Raw genomic sequence first — 24668 nt, forward strand, 5'->3', positions numbered from 1 at the left:
CGTTACCTTGGAATTAACTTAACCAGAGACGTAAAGGACCTATATCCTAGAAACTATAGATCACTTTTGAAAGATATTGAGGAAGACATAAAAAGATGGAAAAATATTCCATGCTCATGGATTGGAAGAATTAACATAGTTAAAATGTCCATACTACCCAGAGCATTCTACGCTTTCAATGCTATCCCGATCAAAATAACGAGGACATTTTTCAAAGAAGTGGAACAAATAGTCCTTAAATTTGTATGGAACCAGAAAAGGCCCCGAATCGCCAAGGATCTGTTGAAAAGGAAAAACANCAAAGCTGGGGGCATCACAATGCCGGATTTCGAGCTGTACTACAAAGCTGTGATCACAAAGACAGCATGGTACTGGCACAAAAACAGACACATCGACCAATGGAACAGAATAGAGAACCCAGAAATGGACCCTCGGCTCTTTGGGCAACTAATCTTTGATAAAGCAGGAAAAAACATCCGGTGGAAAAAAGACAGTCTCTTCAATAAATGGTGCTGGGAAAATTGGACAGCTACATGCAAAAGAATGAAACTTGACCACTCTCTCACACCATACACAAAAATAAACTCCAAATGGATGAAAGACCTCAATGTGAGACAGGAATCCATCAAAATTCTAGAGGAGAACATAGGCAACAACTTCTATGACATCGGCCAGAGCAACCTTTTTCACGACACATCGCCAAAGGCAAGAGAAATAAAAGATAAAATGAACTTATGGGACTTTATCAGGATAAAGAGCTTCTGCACAGCCAAGGAAACAATCAAAAAAACTAAGAGGCAGCCCACGGAATGGGAGAATATATCTGCAAATGACACTACAGATAAAAGACTGGTATCCAAGATCTACAAAGAACTTCTCAAACTCAATACACAAGAAGNCATCTATGGAGCATAAGAACTAGGATGATCGGTAGGGGAAGAAAGGGATAAAGAAAGGGGGGGTAATCAGAAGGGGGAATGAAACATGAGAGACTATGGACTATGAGAAACAAACTGAGGGCCTCAGAGGGGAGGGGGGTGGTGGAATGGGATAGACCGGTGATGGGTAGTAAGGAGGGCACGTACTGCATGGTGCACTGGGTGTTATACGCAACTAATGAAGCATCAAACTTTACATCGGAATCTGGGGATGTACTGTATGGTGATTAACACAANTATGGTGACTAACATAATAAAAAAAAATTTTTTTAATACATAAATAAATAAATAAATGCTTTCCCTAACAAATTAGGGAATTGATTTCATTGAGCCCAGTACAGAAGAATAACACCTTGAAATGTTGATGAACTGTTCCATATATAAAATTTTCCAGATTAAGATTAGGTTTCAAATGCCAGAAATGCATTAGCTTATCACTATCAATGAAAATATTTTTTCTATAAATGTATCTACCACCTAAAAATCTAGAACTTAAACATTTCTAGATTTATGGTCATCATAAATATTCATATTATATTTTGAAATAACAATTCTAGGCATTAGAGTTGTTTGGCCTTCCTAAATTTATGTCAGGTTGTCAGTCTTGTGCCTTGACCTCTCCTTGTCTGGCATCTTGTCAGGCTTATAGACAAAGGTCTACCATACCATTTCTACTCTCCAGTTTTAGACCACACTTTTTAATAACTATGGGGAACTGGGAAACTTGATACTTAAGCCTGGTAAGACATATATTAAAAGAGTATCAGTGATATCACGAAGAGCAAGCAAGACATCAGGAGCAAAATGTGTAGTTTTTAAGGCTGTTTAAAGGCTTAGAGCTCTGAACATACTGATTTTCAAAGTTTCATATTCTTATCAACTGTTAGTATGAACTTTGAAACGACCTAAAAACCTCTTGCTCTAAGGAAGACAATAAATATGATGTATCCATTTTACTGGGAGTGAAGGGCCAAACTGAATTTTATAATTTCTGACTCAAATTTTGGAATCTCTGTATTGAATTACAACTTTTTACCTCCAACTCCATCTCGCTAATATTCTTTGATAAAACCTACGCTGTAGGCAAGGGTCACAGCACTTCTAGGTTACTGTTTTTCAAAAAGAAACATGCATCTTTACTGGGACCTTAATCTAGATTTCCCTTTCCTCTCTGACTTGAAGTATTTGTAGCTAAACACTGGTCATCATTCCAGCAGCATTTAGCCTACATATTATGTGCCAGATACTATACCAGGCACTTGATATATAGAGATAGACAAGGCATGATAACTAGCATGGCCTGGAGATTACAGACTGACTAGCAAGAAGGAAGAAAATAATCATAAATGTGAGTACAACAAAGGAGGAGCACAGGATGTGATGGAAGATTATGATGAGAGGTTACCCCATAGATGACCAGACTAATAACACTGTTAAGAGGTCAAGAAAATTGATACTTAAAAAGTACCACTGAAAACTTAACAATCACTTCTCATTCTGGGAAAAAGGAGTATATGTACATTCCCCTATTCCCCACACAAAGTACAATTAAAAACACTGGACATAATATAAAACAAACACAGGAACACATCTGTCCACCAGTAGATGAAAGGATAAAGAAGATGTGGTACACAACACACACACACACACAGAAATATTACTCAGCCATAAGAAAGAGACTTGACATTTATGACAATATGGATGGACCTCAAGGGTATAATGATAAGTGAAATAAACCTAAAAGAGAAAGACAAATACCATATGATTTCACTCCTATGTGGAATTTGAAAAGCAAAACAAATGAACAAACAAATAAACCAGAAACAGACTCATAAATACAGAGAACAAACTGATTGTTTCCAGAGGGGAGAGGGTAGGGGGATGGGTGAAATAGACGAAAGGGATCAGGAATTATTATTATTATTAAATCATTAAAACATAAACACACACACACACACGAAGACTCTGAAAGGTAGAGAGAAGGGAGACCAACTAGTGACCTCAGGACCCAATGAACAACATGGTGGTGAGTTTCCTATGTTTAATTTTGGCTTCATATATCCCAGATTTGAAGGGGGAAGTCAGCAAAAACCAGAAACACTAACAGACACAGACCAAAAAGCCCCAACAAATTCCTGATCTGTCTAGCAAAAGGACCAGAAAAGGGGAAGACAGCAAGACTGAAAACTTTTTACATAACCACTCTACATCAGCCAAATGCTACAGAAAAAAAACCCAACAGTCCCCACCACTATCTCCAGCAATGGCAAACAGGTAACCTAGATTTACACTTCCCAGGCTGTTACAAGGCACCCAAAACCCCCATAAAAGTGCTGTCACAGAAGGCAAAGGGACTAGGACAGTAACAAGACACCCTCTATCCCCCAACACACACACACACACACACACAGAGCCTACTGAGAGAGTCAGAACTTTCACTACTGCCAAGTGGTAAGGAAGCCATCCTCTACCCCATGCTGTTAGTGGAAGCTATGTAGACCAAGTAATGAGGTACTTCAACCCCTCCCAGACAGGGAGAGAGCAGGGAGATTTAGTGGGGAACTAGACATTAATGAGAAAATCTTAGAAAAGCCCCCAAATATGGATATCTGAGAAATTTAAAGCCTCTGGTACCTAAAATCACAGCAAACAAACACAATTCAATTCCTTGCCAGATTAGCGTAACACCTCACACTAGAGGTCCATGTACTTCATTCCCATTACCCAATAGCACACGTCCGGATTTCAACAAAAATCAGAAGATATGGCAGAAGGCAACAAAATATTTGAAGAGATAAAGCAAGAATCAGCTATGGCACTGATGTTAGAATTATCAGGGAATTTAAAATAAATATTATTTATATCTTATGAACTATGAAAGACAGACAACATTCAAAAACAAGTAGTATAAGGAGAGAGATGGAAAAGCTAAAACAGAATTTAAAAAATCCATAAATTAAAACATTATAACAAAAATAGAAAATGCCTCTGATGGGATGATCACTAGAGTGGACACGCTGGGAAAGAATCAATGAGCACAAAGGTATGTCAAAAAAAGGTCTCAAAATGAAAACAGGATAAATACCAAAAAATCTACAGAAAAGCATATCATACACAAATTGCAAAAAAAAAAAAAAAAAAAAAAACCAAAGATGAAGAGAAAAGCTTGAAAAAAGCCAGAGGAAAAAACACCTGAACTACGGAAGAACAACAGTAAGAAGTACAGCATATTTTTCATCAGAAACCATGCAAAGAGTGGGTAAAACACTTCAAGTGTTGAAAGGGGGAAAAAAAAAATCACCAACAAAAATTCTGTACCCAAAGAAATTATGCAGCAAAATGAAGCAGAAATAAACACTTTCTTTAACAAGCAAAACTGAGGGAATTCAGCACCACCACACCTGCCCTTAAAAATATGAACATTGTTAAAATGACATCATTCCCTAAATTGATCTACAGACTTAAGACGTTTATGAGATTCCCAGCCGTCATCACCATCATTGTAGAAATTAACAAGGTGTCTAAAGTCTACACAGAATTGCAAAAGAGCCAGAAGAGACAAAACATTTTTGAAAAAGAAGTAGGAGGAATAACACTTTGTGCTTTCAAAACAGTAATCAACACAGTCTAGTACAGAGATAAGGATGCACATATAAATCAAGAGAGTTGGACTGACAGTCCAGAAATAAACACATGTGTCTATGGTCACCTGATCTTCAACAAAGGTGTCAAGACCATTCAATGAGGGAAAGAAGGAGTCTTTTCAACAAATGGTCCTGGAACAACTTGATAGCTACATACAAAAAAATTATGTTGGACCCCTATTTTATACCATACATAAAAATAAACTCAAAATGGATCAAAACAAATGTAAGAGCTAAAACGGTAAAACTGTTGGGAGAAAATGTAGGACTGAATCTCCCTCACCTCATATTTAGCAACGGAGTCTTAGAAAAGACACCAAAAATACAAACAACAAAAGGAAAAAATAGGCAAATTGGACTTGATTAAAATTAAAAATTTCTACTTAAAAAGACATTATCAAGAAAATGAGAAACCACCTACAGAATGGGAGAAAATATCTGCAAATCGTATTTGGTAAGGGACCTATATCTAGACTACATAAAGAACTCATACAATTCAATCATTAAAAAAACAACTTAATGGGACAAGAATCTGAACAGAAATTTCTCCAAGGAAAATATACAAATAGTCAATGAACATATGAAAAGATATTCAGCATCATTAATCATGAGGGAAATGTAAATCAAAGCCATACTAATACCACTTCATACCCACTAGGATAGCTGTGATCAGAAAGTCAGATACTAACCAGTATTAAAGAGGATATGGAAAAACTGGAACCCTCAAACACTGCTGTTGGGAATATAAAATGGTGAAGCCACTTTGGAAAATAGTCTGACAGTTCCTCAAATAGTTAAAGAGTTACCCTATCACCTAGCAATTCCACTCCTACGTATTTACCCAAGAGAAATAAAAACATATATCCACCCAAAAACTTGTACACAAGGAGCTCCTGGGTGGCTCAAATGGTTAAGCATCTGAGTCTTGATTTCAGCTCAGGTCATGATCTCGAGGTTGTGGGATCGAGACCCACGTTGACCCCCCTGTTCAGCACAGAGTCTGCTTGTCCCTCTCCCTTCCTCTCTGTCCCTACCCCCGCTTGCAGGTGCACGCTCTAAAATAAATTATAAAATCTTAAAAAAAATTTGTACACAAGTGTTTACACCAGTATTATTCACAGTAGCAAAAAGGTGGACATGAACAAAATGCCCAACAAGTGATGGATGGGTAAATAATAATCTATTATTCCACCATAAGAAGGAATGAAGTACTGATATGCTACAACATTATTATAGTACCATCTGTTGAAAACACTATCTTTCCTCCAGTAAATTGCTTTTACACTTTTGTCAAAAATCAACTGGCATAGATCTATTTCTGGGTCCTCTCTATGTTCCAGGGATTAGGACCTGATATCTTTGGTGAATTATTATTTAGTCTACTATAATAACTAAAAGAATTTTGAAGAACAAATTGGGAGGAATCAGTCTACAAATTTTAAGACCTATTACATAGCTGCAATAATCAAAGCTGTGTGATATTAGAGGAGAGACAGACACACATCTGAAATGAAACAGAATAATTAGATATCCATAGGCACAAAAAAAACCCAAAAAACAACAAGAAAACCCTTAAATTTCACACCTTATATAAAAATTAAACTCAAAATGAAACAGATTCAAATACAAAATGTAAATCTATAAACTTAGGGGGAAAAAAGAAGGAAGTATTTAGGATCTTGGCTTACTGTGATGGTGAATTTTATGTATCAACTCAGCTGGGCCAGGTATTTGGTGGAACATTAGTCTGGATGTTTCTGTAAGGGTGTTTTTTGGATGCAATTAACATTTAAGTCAGTGGACTCCGAGTAAATTAAATTGCTCCCCAAAACGTGGGTGGGCCTCCTCAAATCAGCTGAAGGCCAGAATAGAACAAAAGGCTAATTTCCCCAAAACAAGAATAAATTCTGCCAGCAGACAACCTTGGAATTTGAATTTCAACACTGGCTCTTCCCTGGGTTTGCAGCCTACCATCCACTCTGCAGATCCTGGACTTTCCAATTTTCATAATCACAAGTCAATTCCTAAAATTAAATCTGTCTATATGTATGTATATGTGTGTGTACATGTGTAGATACTGGTGCTGTTTCTCTGGAGAACCCTGATTAAAACAGCTGTTAAGGACAAGACAAGGTATACATTGGGAGAAAATATTTCCAAACCATGTATCTGACAAATGACAGTATCTAGACTAAAGAACTCTCTAAACTCAAGAGTACAAAAACAAACAGTCCAGTTAGGAAATGGGCAAAAGGGGGCACCTGGGTGGTTCAGTCAGGTAAGCATCGGACTCTTGGTTTCAGCTCAAGTCATGATCTCGGGGTCATGGGATTGAGCTCCGCGTTGGGAGCAGCTTTCTTTGCAGTCACAAAACACTGGAGACTTAGATGTTCTTCACTGGGTTAACGGTGAAACAAAGTGTGGTACATCCAAACCACAGAATTCTAGTCAACAACAGAACAAAGTACACAATGAACTGGATCAACCTCCAGAGAATTATGCTGAATGGAAAAGCCAATCTCTAAGGGTATACAGCATAAGATTCCATTTATATAACATTCTTGAAATGACAAAATTATGAAGATGGAAAACAAATTAGTGGTGGTCAGGGGTTAAGGAGGGACAGGCACGGGAGGGAAGAGGATGTGGCTACACAGGGGCAACATAAAGGATGCTTGTGGTGACAGAAATGCTCAGTATCTAGACTGCACAAAAGACAATATCTTGTGATTTTATAGCATAGTTTTCTGACAATGTAAGTCAGAAAAATGAAAATATTCTAACAGACATGAAGGGGAAGGGAGTAGATGTTGACTGGGAAAGACTGACGGTTAGTTACAGAGCTGTGTACCTAAGTGCAAATCCATCAAGTCATGCATTTAAGACTACTCCACTGGATTGTATGCAACGCCTCAACAAAAGATTATTTTAAATTGCCATGTGTTATTAATCTTATTCACTGTGATGATGATACTGACTATGTATAAATGTTTTCAATTGTCTATAAATTAATTAACAATGAGTACCTTTCAGCAGAAGGAGTTTAGGTAGAATGTTGGAGCAAGAAGCACTGCTAGGGCTAAAAAGTTTAAGTCTTAGGTTAAGGAGTGAGTAGAAAATGATGAAATGTAGAGAAGCAAATATATACAACTCTTTCCACAAGTTGCCAGTAAAGGGAAAGGGTGATAAAGTGATACTCAGAGGGGAAGGTATTGTTGAAAAGCTTTACTAAAATGGGAAAAACATGAGCAGATTTAAATGATAAGAGAGAAAACAGTAAATAATCAGTATAAAACCATATAAGCACAATGCTGCATAATCTTTAGCAAAGATTTGTGAAAAAGTGGGGGAAAGCAGATATAAAGAGACTGCCCTTGGATAATAGAGGCAATGCTTGCACTGCATGCGGGGGAAAGGGGACTGCTGATACAGGTGTACTTACAGATTTGATGGGGAAAATAACAATAAAACAACAACGACAGCTCTCTTTGTAAGTAATACTTACAAAGTATTACAAAGTAATACTGAATACTTACTAAGCTAGCCAGCCCCAAGATGGCCCCCAACGATCCTCCTCTCCTGACATTCGTACCCCTATGTTGTCTCCTCCCGCAAGGAATACAGCAGAAATGTGTAACCAATAGGAAACGATAGTGTGAGACTTCCAAGACGCTGGCTTTTAAAAGACAATGCCTTGTTCCATCTTGGACTGTGCCTTCTGGGGGAAAGCTGGTCTACATCATTCGAGCACCTGTAAAGAGGCACAACTAGTTCCCTGTGAGTGAGCCATCTCAGAAGCAGTTTCTCCAGCCCCAGCCAAGCCTTCATAAGACTATAACCTCATGAGACCCTAAGCCTTTAAAACCACTCAATTAACCCGCTTCTGAGTTACCGAGCACAGAAACTGAGATAATGTTTACTGTTTTAAGCCACCAGACTGGAGAGTAATTTATCAAGTAGCAATAGATACATAATGCATTTATGCACAAGGCATAGCTCTAAGTATATCAGATAAAGTAACCCACTTAATCCTCAACAACCCCGTGATCCCCACCTTAAGATGAGGAAACTGAGGCACACAGAGGTTAAGTACTTTGCCCCAATTATGGCACAGCTGGTAAGCGGTATGGAACCAGATGCAAATCTAAAGCCAGCACTATCAACTGCTGTGCAATACAGCCTCCCCAAAGCCAAAGAGTTTCCATCCCAAAGCTTTTATTTAGGCTGTGAGATAGAAGGCAAGGTTACCCAAGAGAAGAGAGCAGGGAAAAGCAGGTCAATGAGAGAATTCAAAAAAGGAAAAAGTTTGAAAACACTTGCTGTGGAGAGTTAGGAAAAGGACCTCCTAGAGAGATATAACTAACAGGATTTCCAGTGTTAAGGGCTCAGGAGAGGTTAGGAGCCATGAAGTTCCATGCAGTGAATTTAAGATGAGCATGACGAAGAGAACCCAGGACTGCTAGTGCACCTAAATAAAACGTAATCTTGAAGTGTGCAATAACAGTGATGGTTATCAGGAATAGAAAACACATCTTTCCCAGGTCCCACTAGTTCAATAAGGAGCATGAACCGAAAAATTTCAGGAAACATTACATATCCTATGTCAAAGTATCACATAAAGACTAAAGAAATAGAAGCCTGCTGGGGCGCCTGGGTGGCTCAGTCGTTAAGCGTCTGCCTTCAGCCCAGGGCGTGATCCCGGATTCCTAGGATCGAGCCCCACATCAGGCTCCTCCGCTATGAGCCTGCTTCTTCCTCTTACTCCTCCTGCTTGTGTTCCCTCTCTCGCTGGCTGTCTCTCTCTGTCAAATAAAATAAATAAAATCTTTAAAAAAAAAAAAAATAGAAGCCTGCTAAGACACATGATGGTAAACTGACAGCGCTACTTCATGTAACTGCCTCGATCTCAAACATCACAAGTTTCTCTAGAGAATCTTTCCTTTTCCTTATTTTCATTCAAAATGTCACAAGAAAAATTAAAAGCTAAAGGAAGAACAAACTGGTTCCATCACAATCAGACCACATCTAACAGCAGCCTCACAAATACTGACTTAACTTGATGAATAAATCTTAAAACAGAGCTTTAGGCCAAAAATTTATCAGTTTTCAATTTCACTCAAAATTAGACTTATCCAAATACATTCAAGTTCAATTTCCTACATTTGCTTTTAAAATTATTTCACTTGACTTGACAAACTGGTATAAACTAATCTCAAAGTTAGGTAAGGGGTGGGGAATCAAACCACGGACACAAAATTTTTTTCAGGCTAATGTTATAGGCAAGCAAATGTGTATATTTAGACACGTTAAGACACAAAAGTGCATGAATGAAGGTAAAGATTTGTGAGCTCTGTATTTTTTTAAATATTCAAGGTTAATAAACCAGTTTCAAAGAACAAGTAGCTAACATTCCAGGGATATCTTTCTTCATACACCCATTATTACCTGAAAACTTATCGGAAACAAGTTAAAATGAGTACAGTTATAAAACAAACTTTGTCTAGTAAAAGAAATATCAACACTGGATAAGTTAAGTAAATCCTTTCTACCCTATGCAGGATCAATAGGATAAAAAACCTTTTCCGCACATAAAGCCCCATAAAGGTACAAGAAGTATGGAAACCTTTATGAACTCCACAAGTTATTACACTATTCTCCATCTCATTAAATCAGGACAGAACCTGGGTATTCTAAAAACAAAGCAAAACAAACAATTCCTAACTCCTACAAAGACTTTAAAATCTGTAGTATTTTAGTTATGGTGGTGTAAGTGTTCCATCGTTCTACTTTTCATCTTACCCTTATCTGTTCAGTGGAGCTGCTGCTAAGTTCATCACCAGACTCAGAATCCTGATGTACTCTTTCCGAGCCTTCTCCTGCTGAATCACAAGACTGTTCCTGGGAGAAGGTGGTTTTCTCTACATCCAAGAACTCCGGACCGGGAAAGTGACCAAATAAGCGCGTCCTATTCTGGCCAGAAACTTTAGGAGAATGTGAGTCACTGTTAAACTTTCCATTGTTATGGGTCAGGTCCAGGCTTAGGTTCACAGTCTGACCTGGATTATAGTTAGGTCCAAAATTCTGATTCGCATCACGAATAAGACCTGTTCCTTGAACAGACAATGATGGCTTTCCAAAACTTGAAAGCTCAGGCAATTTGTTCACATTTTCTGTTGACCTCTGAAGATGGAGACTCTGTATCATTTTCATAGAATTATTTGGCAGTCCAACTGCCTGTTTAACAGGCGGCATGAGAGCTTTGCGGGTGACCTCCTTAACATACTGGGCTGGCACATAAAACGCCTTGGAATTCTCATCTGGTTTCACTTGCCACCAGTCATCATTGGTCTTTTTCACCAAGATGTATCGTTCCCCTTGTTTTATCACAATCTTTCTGTCCTTGGCTTCATATTCATAATCATATTCCACTTCAATGTACACTTGTCCCGGAATAGTCTTCCCACTTCTGTCAGCCATTTTTATTCAACAATGTTCACCTCTCAAACAGGATGGTATGCCACATTATGGCTTTACAGCTTGGTGTATTAACAGAGCTATTTTTATTTAAGTGGAGGAAGAGAACGAAGAAAACGTTAACACAGCCTGATTTTTAAGATTTATTCACAAGCATCATATAATACAGGCACTTTAAGAATATTACCTTCAAATCTCAAACCCCAGAAAGTAAACGTGTCTAATATCATATGTAATTGTCCTATAATTAAAAACACTCAATCTAACTGTAATCTACATTTTCTAGTCATTTATAAACAAAACCAAACCAATTACTGGAATAGTAAATACCCTAACCAACCAGACAGAAAAATATCCAGAAAATAAGAGGTGAGAACTTTCCTTCTTTTGATTACCTCAAACCTCCTTCATATTCTTAGGCTCACTAATAAAAAATATGTATTAGGCACTTACCAAGGGCCAGGCACTGAGCTAGGTTCACTGAGCTAGGTTCACTTATCTAAGACCTTCTTTGAGGGTGGAGCTGAATTTCAATAACCCTGTACCCTTTGTTTTCTAAAATGGTCAAGAGTATTAAGAAGCTTAAAAAAAGTTATCCAATTATACAAGTTTCCTAACACAAACAGATAAAAAGGACAGCATTGTTATTGTTAGGCAAAGTACACACACACAAAGAAAAGAAACTGCTAGCTAACTTTGTTTCCCGCTTATGTCTATCTCAGGAGGGCCACAATTCTTGTCAGACTGAATCCCACAAATGCAAAGAAATGACCACTCTTTTTATCTGTATATGTTAAAAATTCTCACCACCTCCACCAAAGTCTATTACAGAAATAGCCCTAAATTGGCTTGAGAAATCTAGGGATTCATTTTTATTTCTATATCAATTCCAAAATAGTTCAATACCTCAGAGAACACAGAACTCAAGCTTCAAAGTGATCACAGCATCTCAATATTGCTACAACTCGAGTCAAGCCCCAACCATGAATCTGTTCTGCTGAACTGTGTTTCCCAAAAAAGTATGTTTAAGTCCTAATTTCAGGACCTGTGAATGTGACCTTATTTGGAAACAGGATCTTTACAGATGTGATCAATTTAAGATGAGGTCATACGTGATTAGGGTGGGACCAAAATCCAATGACTGGTGTTTTTATAAAGAGAGGGGGATTGGAGGCAGGGAGAGGAGACACACAGAAGGAAGACGGCTACGTGAAGACAAGAGGCAGAAATTGGAGTGACGCAGCTGTCAGCAAGGAACACCAAGGACTGCCAGCAGCTACCACAAACTAGGAAAAGGCAAAGAAAGACTCTTTCCTAAAGCCTTCACAGAGGGAGTACAGCCCTGCCAATGCCTTTATTTTGGACATCTAACCTCCAGAACCGGGAAAGAATAAGTTTCTATTGTTTTGAGCCACCGAGTGTGTGGCACTTTGTTACAGCAGCCCTAGGAAACTAATATTCAACCCAAAGCTCAAGGATCCCAAGGCAAATCCAAGCACTGCTGAATACTGAGATGTACCAGAAACGTGTAAACCCAAGGTCCCATGACAACCTACCAATCTTCTTCAGCATCCAACTGTTGGGCATCATATCACTGGGTGCTATATGTGCAGTTAACAATCATTCCCCTGAAGACAATTTTCTTCTCTGTAACAAACAAAGCCCAAAAGCCCAGGTGATAAATAAATTAGTGATCCAATTTCAGTAACAGAAATTTATTTTCTAGACAAACTACTTGGATAACAAATTTAATAATGTAATGTTATAAAAAAAAAAAAGAAAAAGAAAAAACTTACCTTAGAAGAAATATCCAGTATTATATTTAAACCTATTAAAAAAATAATAATAAGGTTCATTAAGCAGGATTGCCTTAAGAAGGCTAATATATAATGTTGCTCTTGTTTTAGAATTCCTGTAATGGAACTGAGGGCTTCAGAGGGGAGGGGGGTGGGGGAATGGGATAGACCAGTGATGGGTAGTAAGGAGGGCACATATTGCATGGTGCACTGGGTGTTTATACGCAACTAATGAATCATCGAACTTTACATCAGAAACCAGGGATGTACTGTATGGTGACTAACATAATATAATAAAAAAACATTAAATAAAAAAAAGAATTCCTGTAATGGGTTGCTCACATTTTTATAATAGCTACAATGCTATATATCACAATTGTGTTGAATGCCACCCTCCAAAGTGTACAAAAACAAGGTATGCTTCAACACTGCCCCCTCCTAGTTCACTTCCACATAATTTCAAGTTCATTTCTGCCCTTTTTTATTCTAACAAATATCTTCATAAATTTCTAATAATAAGAAAAACAACTTTTGTANCTTTTTTATTCTACCAAATATCTTCATAAATTTCTAATAATAAGAAAAACAACTTTTGTAAAATTGTTAAAATGACAGAACGGGTTTTCAAGTTCACAGTACTAGCAGAGAGAGAGAATGAAAACAAACACTAAAAACTACTGGGAGTCGTAACATATTTCCCCACAGACTACTTACTAATTATAAATAGAGAAATATACCTTTATATAAGAGAAATCCAGCAATCATGAGCTAAACCAAGTGATCAAACTTAATTACAAGAACAGTGGGACAACCTTGATGATACATGGCTCCTAATGTGATGTACACAATGCTACCTCAGTTGTATTCTTGTCAAAAACATGTTAAATCTAAGCTAATTATTAGAAAACAATTAATTCCAAAGCGTAAGACATCCTATTAGATGACAGACCTGAACTCTTCAAAAAATTCAGTTTCATAAAAAATGAAAAATGGAGGAAGATTCTTCTACGTTAAAAGAGACTACTGAACCACAGACACCAAATCCACTTAGTGTTCTAACAGGTGCCTAAAATTTACCATATCCAAAATCTGCTTCCTATCTCTATCCCACCCAAGCCCCGCCAAGTCTGCAAGGTTTCTCCCGTAGCAGTAAATAGAGATTCTAACCTTCCAAATGTTCAGCCTTTACTTTCATTTCCAGGACAATAGTCATTATGTGCTTTAATCCTTTTACCTACACAAAAGTTTTTCCGCTACAACGTTTCAAAACTCCACACTGAAGTACTTATCCTCAGGTGACTTTTTTTCCTTTTTCTTTCCAGGAAATAATAAAATACCTTAAGCAACATCTCTGAGCTCAGATGTACTATAACTAGTCAGATATTTATCCACAGGAATGGAGAAAAGGAAAGTATGAAGAATAACAAGAAAACTGTATGCTAGTAGCAGAGAGGCTGGGCAGCGGGTAGCCACAATACGTTAAAAGCCAGTCCGAGTTCAGCCCCTTTCACTGCCAGGCTTTATGACTACACCTTGCCCAGTGACTACAAAGACAGGTATGAAGGAAGAGTTAGGGAGAAAGATAAGTTAATTCACTATGTTCAACATGAGACATGCAATCTAAAGCTTTAAAGAAAATGAGACTGGTAGGGCAAGGAAATGGAGTAGTCAAAAACTTCCATATAGAAAAGGTAATTGGATATTAAGGCAAGCAACACGAACAAGAGTAGACAGAATGGGATAAGAATAGGAGAACTGGAGCTGAGATTGTTTAATAGTTATAACATTGGGGTGGTGAGATGGGGAATGAAACTGGGAAGCCCTTAAGACAGACTTAAAATTATGAACTTCTAGAAAGTCATATAGCAGGAATTATATATCACAACCCAAGGTCTGGGAAAAGTTACATAAAAAATTTTTTTAAAAGCCTTATAAGCTATGGATTCAAAGAAAATAATTGTGAGTAGCTCTAAAAACTCAGATCTACGTGAAAATTATCTGCAAATGTGTAAGTTATGTTGCCCAATTTTATTTAAAAACATAAACTATATTTTAAAAATCTACCTTTTTAAATTTTTCATTCACTTGCTTCTTTCTCTATTTTCCAAACTTGTGGATTCTTCTCTTTAGACTAGGTTAACACTGTTTATCCTGCTATCTTATCCTCCCAAGTACTTTGGTTAGAATCTTAAGTCATCCAACTATAATGCTTTGAATGCAACTCTCCTCCAGTTGAAATACATTCTGTACTCTTCACCACACTCCTCCGTCCATATTCATCACGAGTACACTTACAACCAATTACCCAACCACCAATATATATAAAGTTTTTGCATATCTACTGCCCAGTACCAACAACTGCTTTACTTGAAAGTTTCAAAAATACCCACGTACGCTCTCCATGCCTCTTACCAATCATCTTCTTCCTCATGTTTCAACAAGAACAGATATACACACAGATACACACACACACACACACACACACACACAACTGCTTACATCTTTTACTTCTCTTCCCCCACGTCAGATTCAGAACTTCCTACCAGGCTATTTTAAAATCTAATCGCCTCCTCCATTGTCTGTCATTTTTTCTCATTTTCTTTCCTACCACAAATTACACAGCTCAGCACATGTTATCTTCCTCCCCCAGGACATCTGTTTTAATCAAGTACATCTCTCAGCATGGTATCTTTACTAGGTATATCAAAAAAGTAAACAAGTAAACACAATCTTAACAGATATATAGTAAATGCATCTGTAATGAGTAAGTCTACAATTTTTTTTGTAATGAGTCTACAAATTAAGCCTAATACATATATGTACAACCAATTTAGCAATTCTAGTGCCATGAGCAACAAAATATTAATATAGCCTCACACATATAAATATTAACCAACTAAAAAATACAATTTAAGCAATTATTCTTGACATGAAGTTCTCCAAGAAGTTTTAAAAGCACTTGTTTAAAATGAAGAATCCCTAAACACACCTCGACTAAACAAATTAAACTTAATGAGCACAACAAATAGTTAAGAACAATTCCAGTATTAAGTTTCAGAATAAGAAATTACACCAAATAATTTTATAAATTGTATACTTGTACAACAAGAAATCATAGACCACTAGTGAGCACTTAGTTTTTCATAATGCATGATCCCTATTTTCTAAGAATAAAAAAGTGTAGAATTAGAGACATTTCTTTAGGTCTAAAGAAGAGAAGGAAAATACAGTTGATTATTATCAGCTATTCTAGCCATAAAGAAATAGCAAAAGTGGGGACAGCAGAGGGATACAGGAAGTAATTGGGTAACTGGAAAGTAGGAGAGAACACAGTCAACCACAAACTAGTAAAGGAAATTCAAAACCAAGATTTAAATCTGAAACAAAAATGAGGAAACAACAAAAGAAGCATTTGGGGAAGCAAGCATATTTTACTAAAAACAACATTTATATGGGGTATTTTAGGGCAATTTGTGCCATGAAGTCTTAGTCAGAAATAAAGGTGGACATAATGACCTTTCTTGGATTGTTACAAGAATGGAGAAAATACTCCAATTTAAAAGAGAAGAAATATGACCTTGGGTTTGACAATGAGTTTTTAGATATACCACCAAATACACAATCGATGTCGATGAAAAAAAATAGGACTTTATTAAAATTAAAAACTTCTGCTTTGTGGAAGACACTGCTAAGAAAATGAAAACATCAACCACACACGAGAAAACAGTTTCAAAGCACATATCTGATTAAGGACTTGTACACCAAATATACAAAGAACTCTTAAAAGTCAACAAAAAGAACCCAATATTTTAAATGGAAAAAGGATCTGAGAAGATATCATGAAAGAAAACATTCAGATGGCAAATAAGCACAGGAAAAGTGCTCAACATTATGTCATTAGGGAATTACATATTAAAACAAGACACCACAGCACACACCTATTATAATGGCTACAATCCAAAAAACTGACAACACGAAGTGCAAGTGAGGAAATAGAGCAATACAACATTCACTGCCGTTAGGAATGCAAAATGGTTCAGCCACTCTGAATACAGTTCAGCAATCTCTTACAAAGCTAAACATGGTCTGCCATCCGATCTAGCGATCACACGATAGTCTAAAAATATGACAAATATATGGAACAACCTCTGCAGGAGGATGCTGACCTAACTTATCCTGGAAATAAGTGAGGTCTATAAAAATATAGGCAAAGGAACTGCACATAAGTACTGTATTCTAAGCTGATAAAAACATTTCCCATGGGGGTATAAGTCAAAAATTCTGATACTGCCATATATGTATACTAGAATTAAATAATTAAATGGAATGTGAATGATGGGAGCCAGTTTTCTCAATGACTGAGTGGGAATTTATAACCCTGCGGAAAAGATTTGAATGATCCATGGATTAGATCCGGAGACATTACTATGAACTCATTTTTAGCTTCCTACAGTTAAAATTACATAAAGGTGACTTCATAAAGAAATATTACAGATATACATCTATATACCGCTTAGTAGACACATGCATATTGCCTTGTTGTCAGTAAAAATGACAGCCTACCAGCAAAAAGTATACGTAGCACCCAGGTAAGTTTTCTAATACCAATCTGCAAATAAAGGAACCAAGGCTCTTTGGAGAAATGGCTGATCCAAGGACTGGGGAAGAAAATACACAACATGAGTCCAGAGCACCTTATAGTGCCACATTGACCCTTCCCCCTCTAGATTTTAAGGACTAGATTTAAATCCAAATTAAAAGTGATACCATATATGTTTTATATTCATATTAAAATATCTTACATTACACTGACACATGTTTGAATAATTTAAATAAACTCATGTTTCTTTAGTTACTTTTACACCCTGCATTTATGGAGAATCAGTGCCTGTTTCTCTCATCAAAGCACAAACTACAATTATTTAAGAGGTAATAGGATTTTCTATTATCAGTGGTTGTTATATTTTCAAAACCGTTCTAAAATAATCTCTTATACATGGAGAGTAAATACAGATCCAGCTGACATATGACAGCAGAAAGTGAGGAGCCTACGGTATTAAAAATTTCACACACTCAGTACTTTAGTAAAGCACCCTGATCAAGCCCCTTCAGACCAAAAAGGATTAAAGATTCAACTGGAATTTAATCCCTTCAGATTCATTTGCACACACTGAGAGTTTTAACTTGATGGTATAAGATACCAGGAAGATAGCCTGGTAAGGTAGGAAAAAAACAAAAACCAAACAAACAAACAAACAAAAAACAGAACCAAACAAAAAAAAAAACCTCAGAACTAGTAAAAAGTCTAAGAAACAAGAACTTTTTCTTGAGCCAGGAAGTTAACTTCCTTCTCCTTCAGATTCTCCTATTTCATAAGCTACCTATACTGATACTGGCTCCATGTTAACCTTTAAAACCACCCTTCTTTGATAATCAATTCTGCTTCTATGTTTGTCAGCTTTTTTTTTTTTACTCTCTTCTAAATGCACTCCAATCAATGGACCCTCAACACCTGAGTCCCATTTTTTAATTTCTTACTAAGAACTTTCTAATCATTTTTAATTAAACATGATCTCAGAATCCTGGAATCGAGCCCCACATGGGGCTCTCTGCTCAGCGGGGAACCTGCATCTCCCTCTGCACTCTCTCTCTTTACCAAATAAATAAAGTCTTTAGGAAAAAAAAAAAAAGGAACGGAATTAACTTTTTTTTTTTTTTAACAGTTCACATAAATTTGATCTTGCCTCTGTGGCATCTCACCTGCCTGCCTTATAGTAACAACTCTTTGATTTTCCTTTGGGGAAGCACCTATGCTCATGTTCTCAGTCCATACCATTATCATGTTGTCATATATTAATCAGAAAATCATAACCTTGGTCTTTATAAAGTTCACAGGATTTCTAATCCTCTAATAATTTACTCTAGATGAAAAACTTTATTCATTCTCTTCATAACCCATTCAGATAAACCTCCAGAACTATACACGTTACCCTCCTAAAGAAAATCTTTGAAATGACTATTTCCATGCAACTACTTTCAAATGTTTACCAAATCCTGTACTTTAAAAAAATGATATAATCTACAAAACAAAGGCAAATACAAGTGTAGTGATATTAAAAACTGGCCACTGCAAAGTTCTAGTCAGACATCAGTAACTTTAGAAAAAGGGGGGGGACTATTCTTTTCAATGCTTAAATGATGCCAACCTACTCCAAATTAACACTGTGGCCACTACAGGCAAAGGACTTGAATAGATATTTTTCCCAAAGATGATACACAAATGGCCAATAAGCACAGGGAAAGATGTTCAACATCACTCTCATTAGGGAAATGCAAATCAAAACCACAATGACACCACTTCATACCAATCAGGGTGGCTATTGTAAAGAACAAACAAAAACAACAACAACCAAAAAAAACCCCAAAATAAGTGCTGGTGAGGATGTGGAGAAATTGCCATTCTTGTGCATTGCTGGTAGGAATGCAAAATGGTTCAGCCACTGGGGTAAACAGTACAGTGGTTTTTCGAAACACCAAGCAATTCCACTTCTGGAAAGAATGGAAAGCAGGGACTTGAAAAGATATATGTGCATCCATGTTAATAGCAGCACTAATCACAACAGCCAAAAGGTGGAAGCAAACCAAATCTCCATAAATAGATAAATGCCTAAACAAAATGTGGTATATACATACAAAACTATTCTGTATATATTACCACAATAGTCATTGCAGACTACAATTTAAATCACCTTATACCTGTCTACCCAAAAACCACAAAAGTCACTAAAATCCTGATAGCTTTTACAGATCCTCTTTCAAAGTAAATTTTAAAAGGCAAACATTCAAACTGAGAAAACTGAGAAGTAGCACTTACGTAGCATAGAAATGATGAACTACTACTACTACCAATCCATCAGTGCTTTCTGTCCTCTACTGGAAAAGAAAACACACTATGAGTCTTAATTTTTATTCAAATTAAAATTCTTTTAGAAAACACTGAAAATCCAATAATGCAAATTAAATCAAAACAAGTTATCACATACCTACCACAATAAAGTTATTTTTACAAAACAAAGACAACTCAAAGAGCTGATACCAACTACTGGAACACTCATACAGAGCTAATGGAAATGCTAACAACAGGACAGCCAGTTCAGTAGTCTCCTATAAACATACATTTTCTGCAGACTATATTCTGGACCATGAGACAAATCTCAATAAATTTAAAAGGACTGAAATCATACCAAGGCATATTCTCTAACAACTGAATTAAGTTATAAAGTAACAAAACATAGCTTAAAACCCACAAATTTGTTGGAATCTGAACAACACACTTCTAAATAACTCAGAAGTAAAAGAAATCAAACAGGAAATCTGAACTGACATGAAAATGAAAACATGACATCTCAGAATTTATGGGATGCAGCTAAAGTAGTGCTCAGAGAAAATTCATAGCAGTAAATGCCCATATTAGAAAAGAAGAAAGGTCTCAAATCAATGATGTACACTTCCACTCTAAGAAACTAGATGAAGAGCAAATTAAACCCCAAGTAAGCAGAAGAAAGGACATGCTAAAGAGCAGAGCAGAAGTCAATAAACAGAAAAATGTTAGATGAAATCAGAAGCTGGTTTTTTTTTTTTTAAAGGTTTTATTTATTTATTTGACAGAGATAGAGACAGCCAGCAAGAGAGGGAACACAAGCAGGGGGAATGGGAGAGGAAGAAGCAGGCTCGTAGCGGAAGAGCCTGACATGGGGCTCGATCCCATAACGCCGGGATCACGCCCTGTGCCACCCAGGGGCCCCCAGAAGCTGGTTTTTAAAGAAGATCTGTAATACTGATAACCTTCTAGTCAAACTGATCCAGAATAAAAGGGAAAAAAAAACACAAATTACCAATATCAGGAATGAGACAGGGGACATAACTACAGATCTAAAGACATCAAAAGGAAGATAAGACAATATTATCAACAACTTTAAGCCAGTAAATCCAACAACTTAGATGAACCAGGCAAATTTCCTGAAAGACAAATTACCTGAAAGACAAATTACCAGAACTTCAGAAGAAATGGATAACCTAAATAGCCCTATAGTTACTAAATAAATTGATCTGTCTTTAAAAAATCTTTTAAAATCTTCCCACAGCACACCTGGGTGCCTCAGTTGGTTAGGCATCTGCCTTCGGCTCAGATCATGATCCCTGGATCCTGGGATCAAGCGCTGCATGGAGTCGGACTCCCTGCTCCCTCTGCTCCTCCCCCTGCTGTGTGCTCTTGCACATGCACTCTTTCATGTTCTAATAAACAAAATATTTTTAAATAAATAAATAAATAAATAACTTCCCACAGGGGTGCCTGGGTGGCACAGTGGTTAAGCGTCTGCCTTTGGCTCAGGGCGTGATCCTGGCGTTGTGGGATCGAGCCCCACATCAGGCTCCTCTGCTATGAGCCTGCTTCTTCCTCTCCCATTCCCCCTGCTTGTGTTCCCTCTCTCGCTGGCTGTCTCTATCTCTGTCAAATAAATAAATAAAATCTTTAAAAAAAAAAAAATAATAACTTCCCACAAAGTCCTGGCCCAGATGGCTTCATTAGAGAATTTACCAAAAATATAAGGATGATAATACCAATTCTATACAAAGCTTTTGAAGAAAATTGAAACAGAGGAAAAACATTCCAACTCATTCTATCAGGTCAGCATTATCCAAAACCAGACAAAGATATTATAACAAAAACTAAAGACCTACATCCCTCATTGAATATAGATGCAAACTTATATTCAACAAAGGACTCACATTTAAATATATACAGAACTGTACAAGTCAACACAACCCAATGAAAAATGGGCAAAAGATATAAACACTTATCCAAAGATCTATAGATGGTAAATAAGCCCATGAGAAGATGCCCAACATCTTTAGTTATTAGGGAAATGCAAATTAAAGCCACAAAGAAATAATAGTACACATCCACTAGAATGACTAATATTTAAGACTGACCATACACCAGTGTTTTTCTAGAACGTGGAGCAATTAAAACTCTCACACACTGCTGGTGGACATGTAAAATGGTAAACCCACTTTGGAAAAAGTTTGGCAGGTTCTTAAAATTTTAAATATACATCTACCACAGGACCCAGGGACTCTACCCCTAGGTATTTACCCAAGAGAAACGAAAGCATGTATCCACACAAAGACCTGTAGGTGAATGTTCACAGCAGCTTTATTTCTAACAGCCCCAAACTGGAAACAATCCAAATGGCCATCAAGAGGTGAACGGATAAACTAACTGTGGAATAGCCACAAAGTGGGAAATCACTCAGCAACAAAAAGGAATTAACTACTAATACACACAACAAACAGGATAAATTTCACAATAATTTTGCTGAGTGGGGAAATCCAGACAAGAAAGTACATACTATATGGTTCCATCTATATACAATTCTAGAAAATGCAAACAAATCTATAGCGCCAGAAAGCAAATCAATATTGACCAGAAAACAAGGTAATGAATTACCCTTGGGCTCAAAGAAATTTGGGGGGAGGGGGAAGTGTGTGTGTGTGTACCTTAAAGGTCATCAAATTACACTTTTTAAATATATGCAGATTATACAGCAATTATACCTCAACAATACTGTTTTTTAAAAAACACTAATAATGTAAATTCAAAGCACCAACTGTTACTCTCCACACACACACTAGAATGGCTTTAAATATATATAAAGGATATTTCATATGGTACGGATACCAGCAACTAGAATTCTCATTCACTGCTGGTGGGAATGCAGAAAAGTAAAGCCACTTTGGAAAACATTTTGGCAGTTTCTTATAAAGTTATTAAGCATGCATTTACATATGATCTAGGCATCACTTTTCAATACCTCTAGGTATTTACCTAAGAAAAATGAAAGCTTAGTCCACGCAAAGGCTTTATATGAACATTCATAACAGCTTTAGTCATAAATGCCAGAAACCGGAAATAACTCAAAGGCCTATCAACTAATGAATGCCTAAACTAACTGTACCTCCATTTGTAAAACAGGAAATACAAACCTTAAGAGATCCTAGGAAAGGGTTGGAGGGGGAGCAGAGGGAGATGGGCAAAATGGGTGAAGGAGACTGGGAGATAAAAGCTTCCAGTTACGGACTGAATAGGTCATGGGAACAAAAGGCGCAGCATAAGGAATATAGTCAATGATACTACAATAGTGTTGTATGGTGACAGATGGTAGCTATACTTGGGCTAAACACAGCAAAAGGAATAGAAAATGTTGAAATGCTATGTTGTACACCTGAAACTAATGTAACACTGTGTGTCAATTATACTAAAAAAATTGTTTTTAAGAGAGATCCTTGTGAGAAGGGATAGAGAAAATGTGAAAAAGTACTTAGTAAACTAAAAAGCATGACACAAAGCTTCACATTAATCACTACTTACTAAAAGAAGTAAAGTGGTGAAAGAAGGTACCCACAAATCATACCGTGTGAGCCTTCTATATCTGGCTTGTTTCAATTAGAACAACACTTCTGAGATTCATCCATGTTGCTGTATGTATCTGTAGTTCACTTCTTTCTATTGTTGTGTTACTGTATATTAGTGTACACATATTATAACTCAATAAAACTGATTTTTTGAACAAACCAGTAATATATAGCAAAATATTGATAATTTTCAGCAAACTTTTAAAGATACCACTCTAACTGCAAAATATATTCTAAATCCTTCTGTGGCAAAAGAGCACAGAACTCAGGGTTAGACGCCTGAAATTTAAATCTAGGATTTGCCATTTTTTGGTGCTCAGACTCTGAGCACCTTAACCTACCTGTAAAACAAACAATACAAATCTCAAAGGATTCTTGTGAGAATGGAAAAGAGAAAAGTACTCTGTAAACCATAAGGCATGATACAGAGTATCCACACTGATCACTGCTTTCTCAAAAAACCAAAAGTTGCAGGGGTGCCAGGTGGCGAAGTCATTTAGCGTCCAACTCTTGGTTTCAGCTCGGGTCATGATTTCAGGATTGTGAGATGGAGCCCCGCGATGGGCTCCACACACAGCACAAAGTCAGATTCAGACTCTCCCCCTCTGCCCCTCCCCACTGCACACATGGTTGTGCTTGCTTGCTCTCCCTCTAAAATAAATAAATAAATCTTAAAAAAAAAAAAAAGAGCTGTGAGTAAAAAAATACTGACAAATTAACTGATGGCTTATAAAATCAGTCCCTCCTCAAAGGCACCTGCCTCTGCCTCTTCCTAGCTATGTGATCTAAGACAAGTCACTTAACCTCTCTGAGCCTCGTTTTCTTTCATTTGCGAAATGGAGCTTATTAACAGTAGATACTACATATTGAGAGAATCAAATAAGTAAATATGTGTAAAGCACTTGATATAATACTTTACAGATTTTAGCTCTTCTTACACAATACTATTATTTTTACCCCACCAAACCTAAACCTAGCCTCTATCCTACCCGTTCAAGGTGCAATAGTGTAGGCCCTATCAGTGATCTAGATCAAGGCTTCTCAAACTCTTAGTGAGCAGTGGAATCACCCAGAGCGCTTCTCTAAAAAAACTTCAGATGAGTTCTAGATTTGCAAACATAGTACAGAGAATTCCCATATACCCTATATACAGTTTCTCCCACCATTAACATCTTATGTTAGCATAGTACATTTGTCACAGTCAGTGAACCAATACTGAGCATAATAACATCCATGCTCTATTCGGACTTCCTTAGTTTTCCCCTAATGGACTTCTGTTCAAGGATCCCATCCAGAATACCACATATACATTTTGTAGTCCTATCCCGTAGTTTTTAAAA

The 24668-nt window shown here is 36.9% G+C and overlaps 1 protein-coding gene across 7 annotated transcripts in view; it reads right to left on the reverse strand.

The window, feature by feature from the left end:
* The window catches only part of ARHGAP12 (Rho GTPase activating protein 12), a 114255-nt gene that overhangs the window by 84403 nt on the left and 5184 nt on the right, over window positions 1–24668 (reverse strand). For all 7 annotated transcript variants that reach the window (XM_034644351.1, XM_002920453.4, XM_034644350.1 and 4 more), the window contains exons 2-4: window positions 12853–12884; window positions 12613–12703; window positions 10382–11136 (exon numbers count right to left, since the gene is read on the reverse strand). In XM_034644351.1, the coding sequence (XP_034500242.1) occupies window positions 10382–11059 (678 nt within the window). In that variant the 5' untranslated portion in view covers window positions 11060–11136; window positions 12613–12703; window positions 12853–12884. The remainder of the gene's footprint in view (window positions 1–10381; window positions 11137–12612; window positions 12704–12852; window positions 12885–24668) is intronic.

This window comes from Ailuropoda melanoleuca, chromosome 15 (genome assembly GCF_002007445.2).
Source record: "Ailuropoda melanoleuca isolate Jingjing chromosome 15, ASM200744v2, whole genome shotgun sequence".
In the NCBI taxonomy this organism is placed as follows: domain Eukaryota; kingdom Metazoa; phylum Chordata; class Mammalia; order Carnivora; family Ursidae; genus Ailuropoda; species Ailuropoda melanoleuca.